Source organism: Nematolebias whitei, chromosome 21 (genome assembly GCF_014905685.2).
Source record: "Nematolebias whitei isolate Nwh7 chromosome 21, NemWhi1, whole genome shotgun sequence".
Classification (NCBI taxonomy): Eukaryota; Metazoa; Chordata; class Actinopteri; order Cyprinodontiformes; family Rivulidae; genus Nematolebias; species Nematolebias whitei.
In genome coordinates, this window is record NC_056518.1 from 6,148,089 (window position 1) to 6,165,112 (window position 17,024).

The window sequence follows — 17,024 nt, forward strand, 5'->3', positions numbered from 1 at the left end:
ACTCTGAGTAGCGCTCGGAGAGCGGGCACGCATTTGTGTTGTGTCATGTTTCTCATGAAGGTCAACCATTCTAAAAAATCCTTACTGCCATCACTCACTCCGGAGATTCTCCAGAGGAACCCAATGGGGGTCTCCGACAGAAAAAAGGCTGTATGTGTGCCTCTGTGCTGGGCCCAGGCTGCGGTCTCACATAGAGCTGAGGTGAGTCAGCATGCACCGAAGGAGGCGTGAGCGCTTTCTGAGTGAGACGCCATTTTGGTGGAGGCTGCAGCTGCCGTGGAGAAACATGTTTACTCCCGCTGCACAGAGAGTAGGCAGAAAAACAGCAGAAGTTAAAAATAGGTTCTGGCTGAGAGACAAGGGATTTTACCAGACTTGGTCTGCTGAAAAAACATAATTTTATCTGATGTGGCAGACGAGTGTTGTGATATTTACTGAACTGCGGTGCCTTTTAAAACGCTGTTTAGAGGTTACTGGCTCGTTCTGTGTGGGGAATGTGTGAAGATCAGCTGATCTGACAGACTCAGATGAAAAAACTTTCAGAAGTGTTTCTGTTTTATATAAAAAAACATACATCATAAAAAAACACATACCTTCCCCTCAAGGATCTGTTACCTGGTGGAGGGGGCCGGCGGAGCAGAGGGGCGTGAAGTCACTGCCGCAGCTGTGGAGCACCTCTGGTGCTGTTGCTGGCCAAGGTGGTCCCTCCAGCGGTCCGAGGGGCAGATGGACTGTGACGTCACCAGACAGTGTACAGTCTCTGAGACCTCCTCGGACCTCTGCGATTCCTCAAGGATGGTCCTGAAGTTGGCCCCGAACAGCACCTCTGGGGTAATGGGGCCCTCCAGCAGGTCTTTCTGCAGCCTCTTGGACATGGATGGCGAGAGACAGAGCCAAGTGGTCCTCTGGATCATGGTCATCCAGGCGGCGATGCGGGACAGGCAAATCGCAGAGGTTGCACATGTTTAAGATGACATCAGCAGCTTTACAGAGAGAGCTCTTTTGCCCTTTTTGCACCGCTCCTAATAAGCCCCAATTCTGGGCAGCCCGCCACAGAAAGAACCCTTTTGCACCAGCCCTTTAGCTAGTATATTTAGCTGATTTGAGTCTGATTCAGGACCTCTTTTCATCCCTGCTTCTCTGGTGGGACCGAGCGAGCTCATCCGAGCTGAGTCCGGACCAAACGTGAATGCAGGACTCTGATTGGTCAGGGGGAGGAGTCACTGGATCTCAGAAACTTTTCACTGAGCCGCCATTTGCAAATTCACTGGACTAGGAGCAGCAGCTGGATCTATTTTTAAGATTTTAAAAACAATAATGACAACGCCGTGTTTAATTCTGAAGTCCAGGTGTATTTTGTGTTTGGTGACCGACTATAAAATTCGAGCAAGTGGTGTCACCGCAGAGGACCATACGAGCTGCCAAGCTGTTGAAGCCCGCGAGGCCGAGCCCCGGCCGAGCCTGCTTACAAAGGCCAGATTCGAGCCCTGGCAGGCAGGAGGACCGGGATAGAGGGATGGGGGGTGGAATTATTATTATTTTTTTTACATTTTATGTATAAAATATAATTTTTTTTTAATCAGTGAAGATTAAAAATAAATAAACGGTGCCGACTTTATTGTGAAATCCTGTTTTCCCTTTGATTTTATTAAATAATCTATTAAAGTTCATTCAAATTAAAAATTATAAAAAGACAAAATTATTGAATCTCTCATATTTTCCTCAAACATGTTTAAAGAAGAGACACAGCCTTTGGTTCAACATTATTTTAACCCACAGATGTACAAATCACAAAACAAGCATTACACTTTAAATTAAAGCTTTAAATCAAAGCTAAACGTTAATTCAAAGCTAAAAATAATCTGTATACAAGAAACAAAACCACAATGAGTGCAAATACATCAAATGATGAAGAAAAATATAGAATTTTAAATATAGATATCCTGATGCATGCTCAATAATTCAGGTAGAAAAATCTAAAAAAGTTAATTCTGGTCCTCTGGACGTTCTAAAAACAAACAAACAAAAAAATGTAGAAATGTTTCTTCTATCATCTGAAAGACTTCTTCAGTCTGAGGAGCTGTATTCAGCTGTCTTATATAAATAGCTATGAGCTGAATACAGCACCTCAGACTGAAGTCTTACAGATGAAAGACAAAACATTTCTACATTTTTTTTTTGTTTGTTTTGTTTTTTTGAACATCCAGAGGACCAGACTTAACTTTTTTAGATTTAAATATAAATGTTTTTGTAGACTCTGGTAAATCAGATTTGATTCAGTTCAGTTTATTTATACAACGCCAAGTTACAACAGAAGTCGTGTCAGGGCACTGAACAGAAATATTCATATATAAAATAAGTTAACAAAAACATTCATATATAACAATAATTTAATATTATTTACAAACCGGATTCCAAAAAAGTTGGGACACTAAACAAATTGTGAATAAAAACTGAATGCAATGATGTGGAGGTGCCAACATCTAATATTTTATTCAGAATAGAACACAAATCACAGATCAAAAGTTTAAACTGAGAGAATGTATCATTTGAAGGGAAAAATCTGTTGTTTCCAAATTTCATGACGTCAGCAAATCCCAAAAAGTTGGGACAAGTCCATTTTTACCACTGTGTGGCATCCCCACTTCTTCTTACAACACTCAACAGACGTCTGGGGACAGAGGAGACCAGTTTCTCAAGTTTAGAAATAGGAATGCTCTCCCATTCATGTCTAATACAGGCCTCTAACTGTTCAATCGTCTTGGGCCTTCTTTGTCGCACCTTCCTCTTTATGATGCGCCAAATGTTCTCTATAGGTGAAAGATCTGGACTGCAGGCTGGCCATTTCAGTACCCGGATCCTTCTCCTACATAGCCATGATGTTGTGATTGCTGCAGAATGCGGTCTGGCATTATCGTGTTGAAAAATGCAGGGTCTTCCCTGAAAGAGATGACGTCTAGATGGGAGCATATGTTGTTCTAGAACCTGAACATAGTTCTCTGCATTAATGGTGCCTTTCCAGACATGCAAGCTGCCCATGCCACAAGCGCTCATGCAACCCCATACCATCAGTGATGCAGGCTTCTGAACGGAGTGTTGATAACAACTTGGGCTGTCCTTGTCCTCTCTGGTCCAGATGACATGACATCCCATTGTTCCATAAAGAACTTCAAATTGTGACTCATCTGACCACAGAACAGTCTTCCATTTTGCCACACTCCATTTTAAATGACCCCTGGCCCAGTGCAAGTGTCTGAACTTGTGGAGCTTGCTTAGAAATGGCTTCCTCTTTGCACTGTAGAGTTTCAGCTGTCAACGGCGGATGGCACGGTGGATTGTGTTCACTGATGATGCTTTCTGGAAGTATTCCTGAGCCCATGCTGTTATTTCCTTGACAGTGGCATTCCTGTTTGAGGTGCAGTGACGTTAAGGGCCCGGAGATCACGAGCATCCAGTAGAGTTTAACGGCCTTGACCCTTACGCACAGCGATTGTTCCAGATTCTCTGAATCTTTTGATGATGTTATGCACAGTTGATGATGATAACTTAAAAGTCTTTGCTATTTTACGCTGGGTAACACCATTCTGGTATTGCTGCACTATCTTAATTGGTCTTCCAGCTGTTTGTTATATGCTCAATTTCCTTTTTCCAGCCACTTATTGCTACTTGTCCCAACTTTTTTGGGATTTGTTGACACTGTGAAATTTTGAATCAACATATTTTTCCTTTAAAATGTTACATTTCCTCAGATTAAACTTTTGATCTGTCATCTATGTTATATTACGAATAAAATTCTGGACACACCTCCAGAATCGGTCCTAAAGTGCAGGTGCAAATCCAGGCTGAGCTGAGCCAGGCTGAGCAGGGGTGCGCAGGGCTGAGCAGAGTTGGAGCTTATTAGGGGCAGTGCAAAAGGGACATTTGTCTCCTCCAGCAGGTCTGCTTCTTCCAGCCTCTTTGAGATGCTGTAGGCCAGCAGGGTGACATTGTTGTTCTCTGCAGCTGTCTGGGATGATCACTGGTGAGCTCGGTTGGAGACCTTGTCACCATCTGGTCATGCTTCCCTGGAGGGACAGGTTGCTGGTCCATCCTGGAAGTGTTTTCCCCAAGTGCCACCTGCCAGGCTTGGCTCCGGGGGGCACCGAGGGTTAAAACACAGATCGGTAAAACCCTCCACTCTGGAGATGGAGACGAAGGTGGAGGCGGCTGTCTTCAGCTTGCCAGCCCAGCTGCAGCCTCGTTCTAGTGTGACGTCACAACTGGACAGCGAGGCCAGATGGGGTCAGGGCGATGAGCCCGGGTGGAGCCAACCTTGCTGCCAGATCATCCGATCAGGGCGGAGGGAGGCGGGGGACGGAAAGTCCCTTGTGTTAACATCCTCCTGGATTATGTTGGGCAGCTCCGAGAGGAGGGCACCGACGGCTGGGAGCGGTGTGGTCGCCGACATGGGAAGATCCGAGGTGGCTGAGCATTCGCTCGGCCACTCGTCTTCCATCACTACGCTCTCCAGGAGGGAAGGGGCAGCTCTGCATCACCTTTCTCGGAGGAGTCATTCGGTTCACTGCGTGACTCTGCGTCAAAGAAGGTGGTGGCATCGTCCTGCGCATAGCGTCCCGCCACAGAAAAAAAAACATTCAGCGGAGCTGCTGCCAACAATGCCTTTTTCGAGGAAATCATCCGCTTTACCTCGAGAAAAAAACATGTTAGAAAAGGCGGTGGCGTCGTCCAGAGAGTAGCGGCCCTCCATGGAAAAACATTCAGCGGGGCTGCTGCCAACATCGCCTTTGAGGAAATCATTCGGTTATCGCGAGGAAAAGCACATTAGAAAAGGCGTTGGCGTCGTCCATCGGGTAGCGGCCCGCCACAGAATAAACATTCAGCGGGGCTGCTGCTAACATCGCCTTTTTCGAGGAAATCATACGATTACCACAAGGAAAAAAACATCGGGTAGCGGCCCGCCACGGAAAAGCACTCCTCGGCGCTTACCTTGAACAAGGCTGTTCGTCTGCTTCTCCTCGGGGAGGCAGAACTCACCGGGACGGCAGGAGGTTGGCGTGGCGGAGACCCAGGCATCCTTAGCAAAGGTTGTGCCGGTCAAAGCTGGACAACTTTTCGTTCTTCGTTCTTCTGACAGTGCTAGCTAGCTGGCTGAAGAAAAAATGGGAGCCAATTCCCGGTCTCACCGTAATTTATACGGACCGGGGGTGAGGCCCACACAGCAGGTGGGCGTGGACTAAAATCTTCAGTGCAGTGCTGAGTGCCTTAGGGATAAACCAACTAGCGAGAAGCCTTAAAGGACGAAGCCTATATGAAATAGAACTGGAAGTTGGTTCAACAAGAGATGAGTCTGATTACTGAAAGATCTTCCTTCTATTCTGCTTTTGGAAACTCTAGGAACCACAAGTAAACCTGCAGTCTGAAAATGACGTGCTCTGTTAGGAAAATATGGAACAATAAGATCTGTAATATAAGATGGAGATAGGTTGTTGAGAGCTTTGTAGGTTAGAAGTAAGATTTTGAATTCTATTCTGAATTTGACAGGGAGCCAGTGAAGTGAAACTAAAACTGGAGAGATATGATCTCTCCCATCAACTCTCATTAAGACTCTGGCAGCAGCAATTTGGAGCAACTGAAGACTTTATAAATAAGTTTTTGGAAACCCAGATAATAAGCAATTGCAATAGTCCAGTCTAGATGTGACAAATGCATGAACCAGTTTTTCTGCATCATTTTTAGATAAGATGTTTCTAATCTTAATGATATTATGCAGGTGGAAGAGGGCAGTTCTAGTAATATTTTTAATGTGGGGGTTAAAAGACATGTCCCGATCAAAAATAACACCCAAGATTTTTAATTTTAGAACTGGAGGCCAGATTAATGCCATCAGAGAAAGTGAAAGAATGCAAATTTTATTCCTAAAATGCTCAGGTCCAAAAACCAAAACCTCTGTCTTGTCTGAGTTTAACAGCAGAAAATTAAGGGTCATCCATGTTTTATGTTTTCAAGACATGAAGTAGAATCATCAGTGTTCATGGACAAATATAACTGAGTATCATCAGCATAACAATTTAGTTTAATTTAAGCTTATCATCACAATCCTTTTATATAGTCACATTAAGATTCAAATTGTGATTTATTTGTTTCATTTTGCCACCATGTTTCTAACCTTATTTTTGCATTTTCTTGCATTCAGTTGAAGATGGTAACTTTTAGGGTGTAATTAAACATCTCTCACTATTTCATTTATTTGCAGAGTGCAAATCCAGGCAGTGAACACCATTGGCTCCAGTCCCATGAGTATGTCACTCCTCGCAAAGACACGCCCCCTGCCCCCAGCCCCGCCCCCTCTTGAATGCTCAGCAGCTGGCCCACAGAGTCTGAAGCTCAAGTGGGGCGAGAACTTTGGACACATACGCACCCTGCTTGCTGATGACATGGTCTATACACTACAAATGGAGGACAAGAACCACAGGTGGAGTACACACGTACACGCTTACGTAAAACACACACACCAGTACACATAATATGTCTGTTTAGGCTTTGAGCTTTCTAATATATGGTGTGACGGCAGGGCAGCAGACTCTGTGCTCTGAGCAGCACACCTTACCCCTAAAATCTCCCCGGGCGCCTTCAATAGCTGCCCACTGCACCACCTGGGGGTGGATGGGTTAAACACAGAGAGCCAATTTTGCCATTGTATGGGAACATACAATGATGACAACACAACACATTATTATTGTAAAGCTCCAGATAGCTTCTGGATGGCATCCAGATAGAGTTGAATGAATTAAGAAAAAATAAAAAGTAAAACATCCGACTTAAAGGTTGACATCACCACAAAAGTTACATATTTAAGAACATCATATTTTTAGTTACTCTTGCTTTCTGTCCTTTGCAAAGTAACTACCGGTAATCAATGTGATAGAGCCTTAAACATATTTGTTACCCTGGCTTTTGGTCGCCTGCTGCACTAATTTCCTTGGACTCCTTAACCCAGCAGCTCTTCATTAAACCATAGTGCCTAATGTGAAGCTGAGGAAGTGTGTAGAAGTGTAGTTGGAGGTACCTGTGGAAATCTGCATGTGTGTGGACTCTTAACTACATGTTCCAGGGAGTAATCATGCTGAGGACATTTGTGACCAAATGGGAAACAGCATCCAATAATCAACCCTCCATTTAACCAGCTGGCCAGACAAGAGAGAGAACAAGGTAAACATGTAGAGAATTAGCTGCCTGGAAGGCAAAGAAAGTGTTGGAATAAAACCACAAACATTGAGTTAAATACACATTTACAAAGATTGCAAGAGGACAGATTTATTTTCTTCTTAAATATTGTACCAAAAGCAGAAATCCTAACAAAGATAATTTTTTTTCTTGTTTCAGTTGACTGTCTGTACACATGGTAGTTTTTTGCTTCCTTCTTCTGCAGCCCTTTTACCTTTTGGTTGTAAACATTTGTGCTTAAATTACAACTAGGCTGGTATCAAGTTGGAAACCAGGTATCTTGGCAACCCAGTCATAGTACAAAGAGAAGGCAACAGATGGGAACACATCCAGCCGGCTGTGATCTGTTAATGTAACACACAATTTACAACCAGAAGCATGAAAACTGGCACTCTTTACTAGCCCAAAAAAAGTAAAAACTTGTGCTTTCCACCAATTTGTTTACCCTTTCTGTCTGCCATATATTCACTATATGCATCTGTGACCATGTTGGACACACTGTTGTGAAATTGTTTTTGTGCACCATGGAGAATTGAGCAACAATCTCATTATTTGTTATTTTTCAAACCATTCTCATGAAGTTGGCATAAAAAAAAATAAAAAAAACTTCTAGAATATTTTCATCCACACAGGAAAAACAACTCAAAACATTGCAGTATCTATGCCAGCCCTGTATGTGATGCTGTAACAGTGCCACATAAATGCATCTAAACTCCCAGAGCCTTTTAAGTTCATTGTTAACTCAATTAGACACATGGCAGCAACTCAATAAATTTAGGCAACTAAATGTTCTTCTAAACGTTGAGGCTCAAACTGAACATCAGAATGCAGAAGAAATGGAGTTTTAGTAACTCTAATGGTGATGTGGTTCTTGGTGCCATATTGGCTGGTCTTCATATTTTAAAATCTGTTGATGAACTGGGATTTTCACACACAACCATCTCTAGGGTTTATGAAGAATTATTTTAAAAATCCATTGAGCAGCTGTCTGCATACAATTGCCTTTTTGATTTCAAAGGGCAGACTAGTTTATGATAGAAAGGTGATAGCTCTGGAGGGGTGTGGTTGGGAAGAACGGCCCTCCTGATCTGAAACCGAGTGGTGTTCTGTTGTTGGACTTCTGTGCTCATCATGGATTGTCCATAACAAACACCATGTTCAAGCATAAGGGTGTCCATATGTGGTCTTGGCACCAGGACACCCTAGGCCGCGGTTCGATGATCGACTTTGACGTCATCTCATTTGATCTGCGGCCACATGTCTTGGACACTCGGGTGAAGAGAGGGGCAGAGCTGTCCACTGATCACTACCTGGTGGTGAGTTGGCTCCGATGGTGGGGGAGGATGTTGGTCAGACCTGGCAGGCCCAAACATATTGTGAGGGTTTGCTGGGAACGTCTGGCAGAGTCTCCTGTGAGATGGAGCTTTAACTCCCACCTCCGGGAGAATTTCGAACATGTTCCAGGGGAGGTGGGGGACATCGAGCCCGAGTGGGCCATGTTCCATGCCTCTATTGTTGAGGCGGCTTACCAGAGCTGCGGCCACAAGGTTGTCGGTGCCTGTCGCGGCAGCAACCCTCGAACCCGGTGGTGGACACCAGCGGTGAGGGATGCTGTCAAGCTGAAGAAGGAGTTCTATTGGGCCTTTTTGGCCTGTGGGACCCTAGAAGCAGCTGATGGGTACCGACAGTCCAAGTGACATGTGGCTCGGGTGGTCGCTGAGGCAAAAACTTGGGCATGGGAGGAGTTCAGAGAGGCCATGGAGAATGACTTCTGCATGGCTTCAAGGCGATTCTTGTCCCCTATCCACTGTTTATATTAGGGGTGGTGTGCTGCTGACCTCAACTCGGGATGTCATGGGTCAGTGGGCAGAATACTTTGAAGACCTCCTCAATCCCACCGGCACGTCTTCCACTGAGGAAGCAGAGCCTGGGGACTCTGGGTCGGGCCCTCCAATCTCTGGTGCTGAGGTCGCCGAGGTGGTTAAAAAGCTCCTCGGTGGCAGGGCCCCGTGGGTGGATGAGATTCGCCCAAAGTTCCTTAAGGCTCTGGATGTTGTAGGGTTGTGTTGTTTTACGCAACTCTGCAATACTGCATTGACATCGGGGGAAGTTCCCCTGGATTGGCAGACTGGAGTGGTGGTCCCCCTATTCAAAAAGGGGGACCGTAGAGTGTGTTCCAACTACAGGGGAATCACACTCTTAAGCCTCCCTGGTAAGGTCTATTCGGGAGTTCTGGAGAGGAGGGTCCATCGGATAGTCAAACCTTGGATTCAGGAGGAGCAGTGCGGTTTTCGTCCTGGTCGTGGAACACTGGACCAGCTCTACACTCTCAGCAGGGTTCTGAAGGGTGCGTGGGAGTTTGCCCCACCTGTCTTCATGTGCTTTGTGGACTTGAAGAAGGCGTTCGACCGCGTCCCTCAGGGAACCCTATGGGAGGTACTCTGGGAGTATGGGGTACCGGGCCCTTTGATACGGGCTGTTAGGTCCCTGTATGACTGGTGTCAGAGCCTGGTCCGCATTGCCGACAGTAAGTCGGGCATGTTCCCAGTGAGAGTTGGACCCCGCCAAAGTTGCCCTTTGTCACCGATTCTGTTCATAACTTTTATGGACAGAATTTCTAGGCGCAGCCAAGGTGTTGAGGGGATCTGTTTTGGTGGCCTTAGGATTGTTTCTCTGCTTTTTGCAGATGATGTGGTCCTATTGGCTTCATCAGATCGTGATCTACAGATTTCGCTGGAGCGGTTCACAGCCAAGTGCGACACGGCCGGGATGAAGATCAGTTCCTCCAAATCCGAGGCAATGGTCTTGAGCCAGAAAAGGGTAGAGGGCCCTCTCTGGGTCAGGGAGGAGGTCCTGTCCCAAGTGGAGGAGTTCAAGTATCTTGGGGTCTTGTTCACGAATGAGGGAAAAATGGAGCGTGAGATCGATAGGCAGATAGGCGCAGCGTCTGCAGTGAAGCAGGCGCTGTATAGGTCTGTCGTGGTGAAGAGAGAGCTGAGTCAAAATGCGAAGCCCTCAATTTACCGATCGATCTACATTCCTACCCTCATCTATGGTTATGAGCTTTGGGTTGTGACCGAAAGAACGAGATCTCGAATACAAGCGGCCGAAATGAGTTTTCTCCGCAGGGTGTCTGAGCTCTCCCTTAGAGATAGGGTGAGAAGCTCGATCATCCGGGAGGGACTCAGAGTAGAGCCGCTGCTTCTCCACGTCGAGAGGAGCCAGTTGAGGTGGCTCGGGCATCTGTTTAGGATGCCTCCCGGATACCTCCCTGGTGAGGTGTTCCGGACACGTCCCACCGGGAGGAGACCCAGTGTAAGACCCAGGACATGCTGGAGGTACTATGTTTCTCGGCTGGCCTGGGAACGCCTCTGGATTCCCCTGGAGGAGCTGGCCCAAGTGGCTGGGGAGAGGGAAGTCTGGGCCTCCCTACTTAAGCTGCTACCCCAGCGACCCGACCCCGGATAAGCGGAGGAAAATGGATGGATGATTTATCCTGGCAGACTAGAACAGGTTTTCTTATCTGCCCCCCAAAGCTAAAGGGTGATAATGTTTTAACTTGTGCATGTGTGTATGCGTTTGTTTGTTTGTTGTGTTAACAAAATATTTTATGAACCTGTGTACAGCTGGACAGCATCGCTTGGGAGAGGAATGTCTGGGTTTCTCCCATGAACCTTTTGCCTCTGCGACCCGACTATGGATAAGCAGTAAAAGATGGAGATGGAGTGAACAGATTTTAATAAAACACTCAAAGTAATCATTGGTTCAGTTATCAGGCTCCTCCTTTTTAGTACTAACTTTCAGTTTCTGTCAAAATGAGATCCACTTTGATACCACTTTTAGGTCTAGGCTTAAGACTTTATTTTTTTGATTAATACAATAGTTATGTTTGGCTTGGGTTTCCTGAGCTATCCCTTAGTTATACTGCTATAGTTGCTGGAGTACTGGAGAACAAACTGACCACATTCACTCTCTTTGCTGCTGTTATTAATTGCTCTACATGTTTATACAGTAGAACCTCGTTTGTCACGGGGGTTATGTTCCGAACACGATAATTGAAATCTGCAAAGTAGCAACGTTATATTTATCCTGATGCATGCTCAATAATCCAGGTAGAAAAAGTTAAGTCTGGTCCTCTGGACATTCAAAAAACAAAATAAAACAAAAAAATTTGTAGAAACATTTCATCTTTCATCTGAAAGACTTCCTCAGTCTGAGGTGCTGTACTCAGCTCAGTCTTATATAAATAGCAACTTCTCTCGTGAATCAACCAGTTTGCTGCTGACAACCAAAACCAGCTGCTCACATACCATACCATATGTGTACCACATACAGAACACCATGGACTTTGTGGATAAGGTGAGGGATGTCATCATGGAGACTGATGAAACAATGGTCTCTTTTGATGTCACATCACTCTTTACGTGCATTCCTGTTGATGATGCAGTAGAGGTGGTCAGTTTAAGATTAAAATCAGACACCACTCTGAGCAGCAGGACCACGCTTTCCACAGAACAACTGTGTCAACTCTTGAAACTGTGCCTGCAGTCAACCTACTTCACATATGGGAAGCAATATTATAGGCAGAAACATGGGTGTGCTATGGGGTCTCCAGTTTATCCTATTGTTGCCAACCTGTACATGGAGGAGGTAGAAAAAAGAGCCTTGACGTCCTTTTCAGGGACACCACCAAGTCATTGGTTCAGGTATGTTGACGACACCTGGGTTAAAATTAAATCTCAGAAAGTCCAACATTTTACTGACCACATCAACTCTGTGGATAAATACATCAAGTTCACACGAGAAGATGTAAAAAATGGCAAGTTGGCTTTCTTGGACTGTGAGGTCTCAGTCTCTGATAGAGGACATTTGCAAACCGAGGTGTACCGCAAACCCACCCACACAGACCAGTATTTGCAGTTTGACTCCCATCACCCTTTGGAGCACAAGTTAGGAGTCATCAGGACTCTGTATCACAGAGCAGTCAGCATCCCCACTAACTCGAGAGCCAGGCAGAAGGAGAAATCCTACACAAAACAGGCTCTAGAGCAATGTGGATATCCTAACTGGGCCTTCCTGAAAGCAGAGAAGAAACCCAAACAGGACTCTAGTCAGCCATCAGGTGAAAAGGAGGAACCCAGACCCAGACCAGTGGTCATTCCGTATGTTGAGGGAGTATCAGAGAAACTGAGACGTTTATTTTCTAAACATAATGTCCCAGTGGCTTTTAAACCCCAAAATACATTACGGCAAAGACTGGTTCATCCCAAAGATCCAGTCCCCCGGCACAAACAGAGTAATGTTGTGTATGCTGTTCAGTGTCAGGAGGGCTGTGATCAGTCTTACATCAGGGAAACTAAACAGCCACTGGCCAAAAGGATGGCCCAGCACAGAAGATCAACATCATCAGGCCAGGATTCTGCGGTCTACACTCATCTCCAGGCCAGCGGTCACTCTTTCAAGGATGAAGATGTTCACATCCTGGACAGAGAGGAATGATGGTTTGAGAGAGGAGTAAAGGAGGCCATCTTTGTGAAAAGAAATCGTCCATCATTTAACAGGGGTGGAGGCCTCCGGGTTCAACTGTCCCCCTCTTACAATGCTGTGATTGCTAGTATCACTCAGCCCTCTGCGAATAGTAAACAGCCATCAGTGTGCTAATGATCCATTGTTAGGCTGATGGTCCTTCTTGAGCATGTGATCAGCTGGTTTTGGTTGTCAGCAGCAAACTGGTTGATCCACTCTGAGAAGGTGCTTTTTAAGAGACTGAGCTGAAAACAGCACCTCAGACTGAGGAAGTCTCTTGGATGAGAGACAAAACGTTTCTATATTTTTTTGCTTTGTTTTGTTTTTTGTTTTTTTGAATGTCCAGAGGACCAGATTGAACTTTTTTGGATTTTTCTACCTGGATTATTGAGCATGCATCAGGATAAACTATTAGTTATTATTATTAAACTGCAAACGTGAAGAAACGCAGCACGTCAAAAACTAAACTTAAACCAAAACTGGTTCTGGTGGATTGGACCCGGTGTTACACCATACTCTGTGACCTGCAACAGTGCAGCACCGCCCCCTACAGTCATACGTGGTCACATAATATGACGTCACTACGGATACCCGACTTTACATTTTTAACATCGATAGATGTCCTAGCAATCGATGTGTAGATTACTCGAGTACTCTGTTAATGCCCTCCAAACAGCCTTGGTGACGTCACTCAGCCAAGGTTCTACTCTGAGTTTTGAGTTTTTGGTTTTAACAGGCGCAACATGATCCAAAGTCTTTAAGCAGACAGAGTTGAACTGGGATGTCAGCTCCTCAGTGGTAATGAGAAACACTGGGGGCTGAATTATTATTTCATTTATAAACATCTGTGAAACGTGCAGCAGTGAAATGGTTGATGGTCTGGCTGCGACGTGCAGGAATGCACGGCTTAGGAGTTAGATGGGGGAGGGTGAACTCAAACTGGACTGGCATGTGGTCTGAAAAAACATTATCACCAATTTCAAGATTACTAACAGTCACATCACAAGTTAAAACAAGCTCCAGTGTATGTCCTCACTCTTGGGTAGGACCGTTTACATGCTGAGTTAGATTAAGAGTCCAATAAATCTAAAAAGTCCTTAACCAAGGGCTTCTCAGGACAGCACACGTGCAAATTAAAGTCCCCAAAAATGAAAACAAGATTATATCTTGGTGTGATTTCAGCTAAGAAGTCAGAAAACTCATTTATGAAATCCTTAGAGTGAGGTGGGCGGTAGATGAGTGCAAATAACGTTGGAGGCGAATGGCCGAGTTCAAAGACGCTCAGCTCAAAGACGCTCAGCTCAAAGCTGGTGCGGGAAACTGGGATGGGCAGTTGTTTACAGTCAAAAGTTGGTTTGAATATTGCTAATAATCCACCACCATGATGGCCTTCGGCGCATTAAAATACAGACAGTTTGGTGGCAATAATTCCGTCAAGGTGCTGGACTCACCCGGAGACATCCAAGTCTCTGTGATGCACAAAAAGTCCAACTTGAGCTCTTGAAAGTAGTCCATTAGGATAAAAGTTTTGTTGGTAACATATCTTGCATTGACCAAACACATCCGGATACTGTCCAAAGTGGAGCGAGCAGCGGTGAAGTTTGCGTGCGCCAATGGCCACTGGTTTTCAATAACAGCCCCTCCGGGTCGGTCTGAGCTGTGCACCAGCTGACATCTCCCATTGTTTACCTGGTCCGGGCACTTGGGAAGCTGGTGATGGAAACCATGACCACCAGCTGAAGAGGAAGATGCAGTGCACTGGGCTTTAAACTTTACCAGCCGCCCAGTAAGTTTTCCCCGGCGTCTGAAGCGATGTCTCCGGGCAGGGAGGTGAGGAGCGCAGCGGAGGTAAGCTGGCACGTCTGCCAGCAGGGAGGAAAGTGTGTGTGTGTGTGTGTAGGGGGGGGGGGGGGGTGTCCAGAGGTATGCTCATAATGTTCCAAATAAGCAACATCGATGACAGAAAAACGAAGATCCAGAAGCCGGTGTCGGTCATACATCTGCAGTGAGTCTATATCACAGATAAAAATCGAACAAAACTAAAATAATCCAAACACCATCAGCAGAGGTGGATTGCAAGCCATGTACATGGTCGCCATCTTACCGGAAGTTTCTCCGCACAATGATCAAGAAGGACCATCAGCCTAATGATGGATCATTAGCACACTGATGGCTATTTGTTATTCACAGGGGGCTGAGTGATACTAGCAATAACAGCATTGTAAGAGGGGGACAGTTGAACACGGAGGCATCCACCCCTGTTTAATGATGGACGGTTTATTTTCACAAATATGGCCTCCTTTACTACTCAAACCATCATTCCTCTCTATCAAGGATGTGAACATCTTCATTCCTGAAAGAGTGACCGCTGGCCTGGAGATGAGTGTAGACCGCAGAGTCCTGGCTTGATGATGTTGCTCTTCAGTGCCAGGCCATCCTTTTGGCCGGTGGCTGTTTAGTTTCCCCAATGTAAGACTGATCACAGCCTCCTGACACTGAACAGCATACACAATATTACTCTGTTTGTGCTGGGGTCTGGATCTTTGGGCTGAACCAGTCTTTGCCGCCATGTATTTGGGGGTTTAAAAGCCACTGGGACGCTGTTGAAACTCTCACAACATACGGAATGACCACTGGTCTGGGTCTGGGTTTCCTCATTGTCACCTGATGGCTGACTGGAGTCCTGTTTGGGTTTCTTCTTTGCTTTCAGGAAGGCCTAGTTAGGATATCCACATTTTTCTAGAGTCTGTCTTGTGTGGGATTTCTCCTTCTGCCTGGCTCCTGAGTTAGTGGGGATGCTGTCTGCTCTGTGGTACAGAGTCATGATTACTCCTAACTTGTGCTCCAAAGGGTGATGGGAGTCAAATTGCAAACACTGGTCTGTGTGATAAGAAGATGTAAAAATTGACAGGCTGGCTTTCTTAGACTGTGAGGTCTCAGTCTCTGATAGAGGACATTTGCAAACTGAGGTGTACCACAAACCCAGTCAATTTTTACATCTTCTTATGTGAACTTAATATATTTATCTACAGAGTGTATGTGATCAGTAAAATGTTGGACTTCCTGAGATTTAATTTTAACCCAGGTGTCATCAACATACCTGAACCAATGACTTGGTGGTGTCCCTGAAAAGGACGTCAAGGCTCTCTTTTTTACCTCTTCTATGTACAGGTTGGCCACAATTGGAGAAACTGGAGACCCCATAGCACACCCATGTTTCTGCCTATAATATTTCGGTGTGCTATGGGGTCTCCAGTTTCTCCTATTGTTGCCAATTAAAAGTCTTTCATTATGCCAAGATTTCTGTTCCTTCCCATCCAGATTGGTAATACCTGCATTTTGTAATTTCTCTGTGTGTTTCTCTGTATTTCAGGTTTGTGACAATCTATCATGGTCCCAGCCATACTTATAAGGTTCAGCGACTGATAGAGTACTGCAGCTACAGCTTCAGAATACAGGCCATCAGTGACGCCGGGGAGGGTCCATTCTCTGACATGTATACTTTCTGCACAACCAAGTCTGTTCCACCTGCCCTCAAAGGTAAACATGTCTTAATACTGGTCAAGGTAACATCTTTACTAGGATCTTGCTTCATTTTTGTCTACATGGTATGATATTTACTGTAAATGGAGAAGAACAGAGTATCCTCCAAGGTGTGGAGTCAAAATGGTTCTCAATCAAGGTCTACATTTTTTTATGTAAGGCAAGGTTTAATTGCCTGTTGCCAAAAGGTGATGGCAGACAATGCTTTTGTGTGGGTGTGTGTGTCTGTCTGTTAATGTGTCTGATATTCTTCAGAGTTGACCCAGTTCAAAACAACTGCCACAGCGATCTGACTTTGGAAAACACATGTGTATTACATTCGTCCCTCGCTACTTCGCGGTTCATTTTTCGCAGACTCACACTATCGCGGTTTTTCAAAATAAGATTGGACATGACACACAATTGGCTGATTGGTGGATGAGCCGCACAATCAACATGGAATTTATTTTAAATGAATTATTTTGAATTATTTAGCACCTGCTGCACCTGTGTGCAGCCCACACTGCAGGAGAAACTTCCTCCTGCAGCTCTTCCTCCCTCCTCCTTCGTCGATCTCCGTTCTGCAGCAGAGAAGTGAGCGTGGCCAAGAGTGCAGAGTGCAGCTGTGGCAGAGAGGAGGCAGGGAGCTGAAATCATGACATTCTGTGCTCTTTTAGAGAGCTTAGAGTTTAGAAACATTGTTCAGAATATTACAAGAAGGTGGGAAGGTGTAAAACGCCTTTATATATATA

At 45.3% G+C, this 17,024-nt stretch overlaps 1 protein-coding gene across 1 annotated transcript in view; it reads left to right on the forward strand.

Moving 5' to 3' along the window:
- fndc3ba (fibronectin type III domain containing 3Ba) overlaps positions 1 to 17,024 on the forward strand; it is a 130,239-nt gene that overhangs the window by 87,497 nt on the left and 25,718 nt on the right. Inside the window, exons 15-16 of the mRNA XM_037695282.1 lie at positions 6,254 to 6,472; positions 16,124 to 16,290. Of these exons, the coding sequence (XP_037551210.1) occupies positions 6,254 to 6,472; positions 16,124 to 16,290 (386 nt within the window). The remainder of the gene's footprint in view (positions 1 to 6,253; positions 6,473 to 16,123; positions 16,291 to 17,024) is intronic.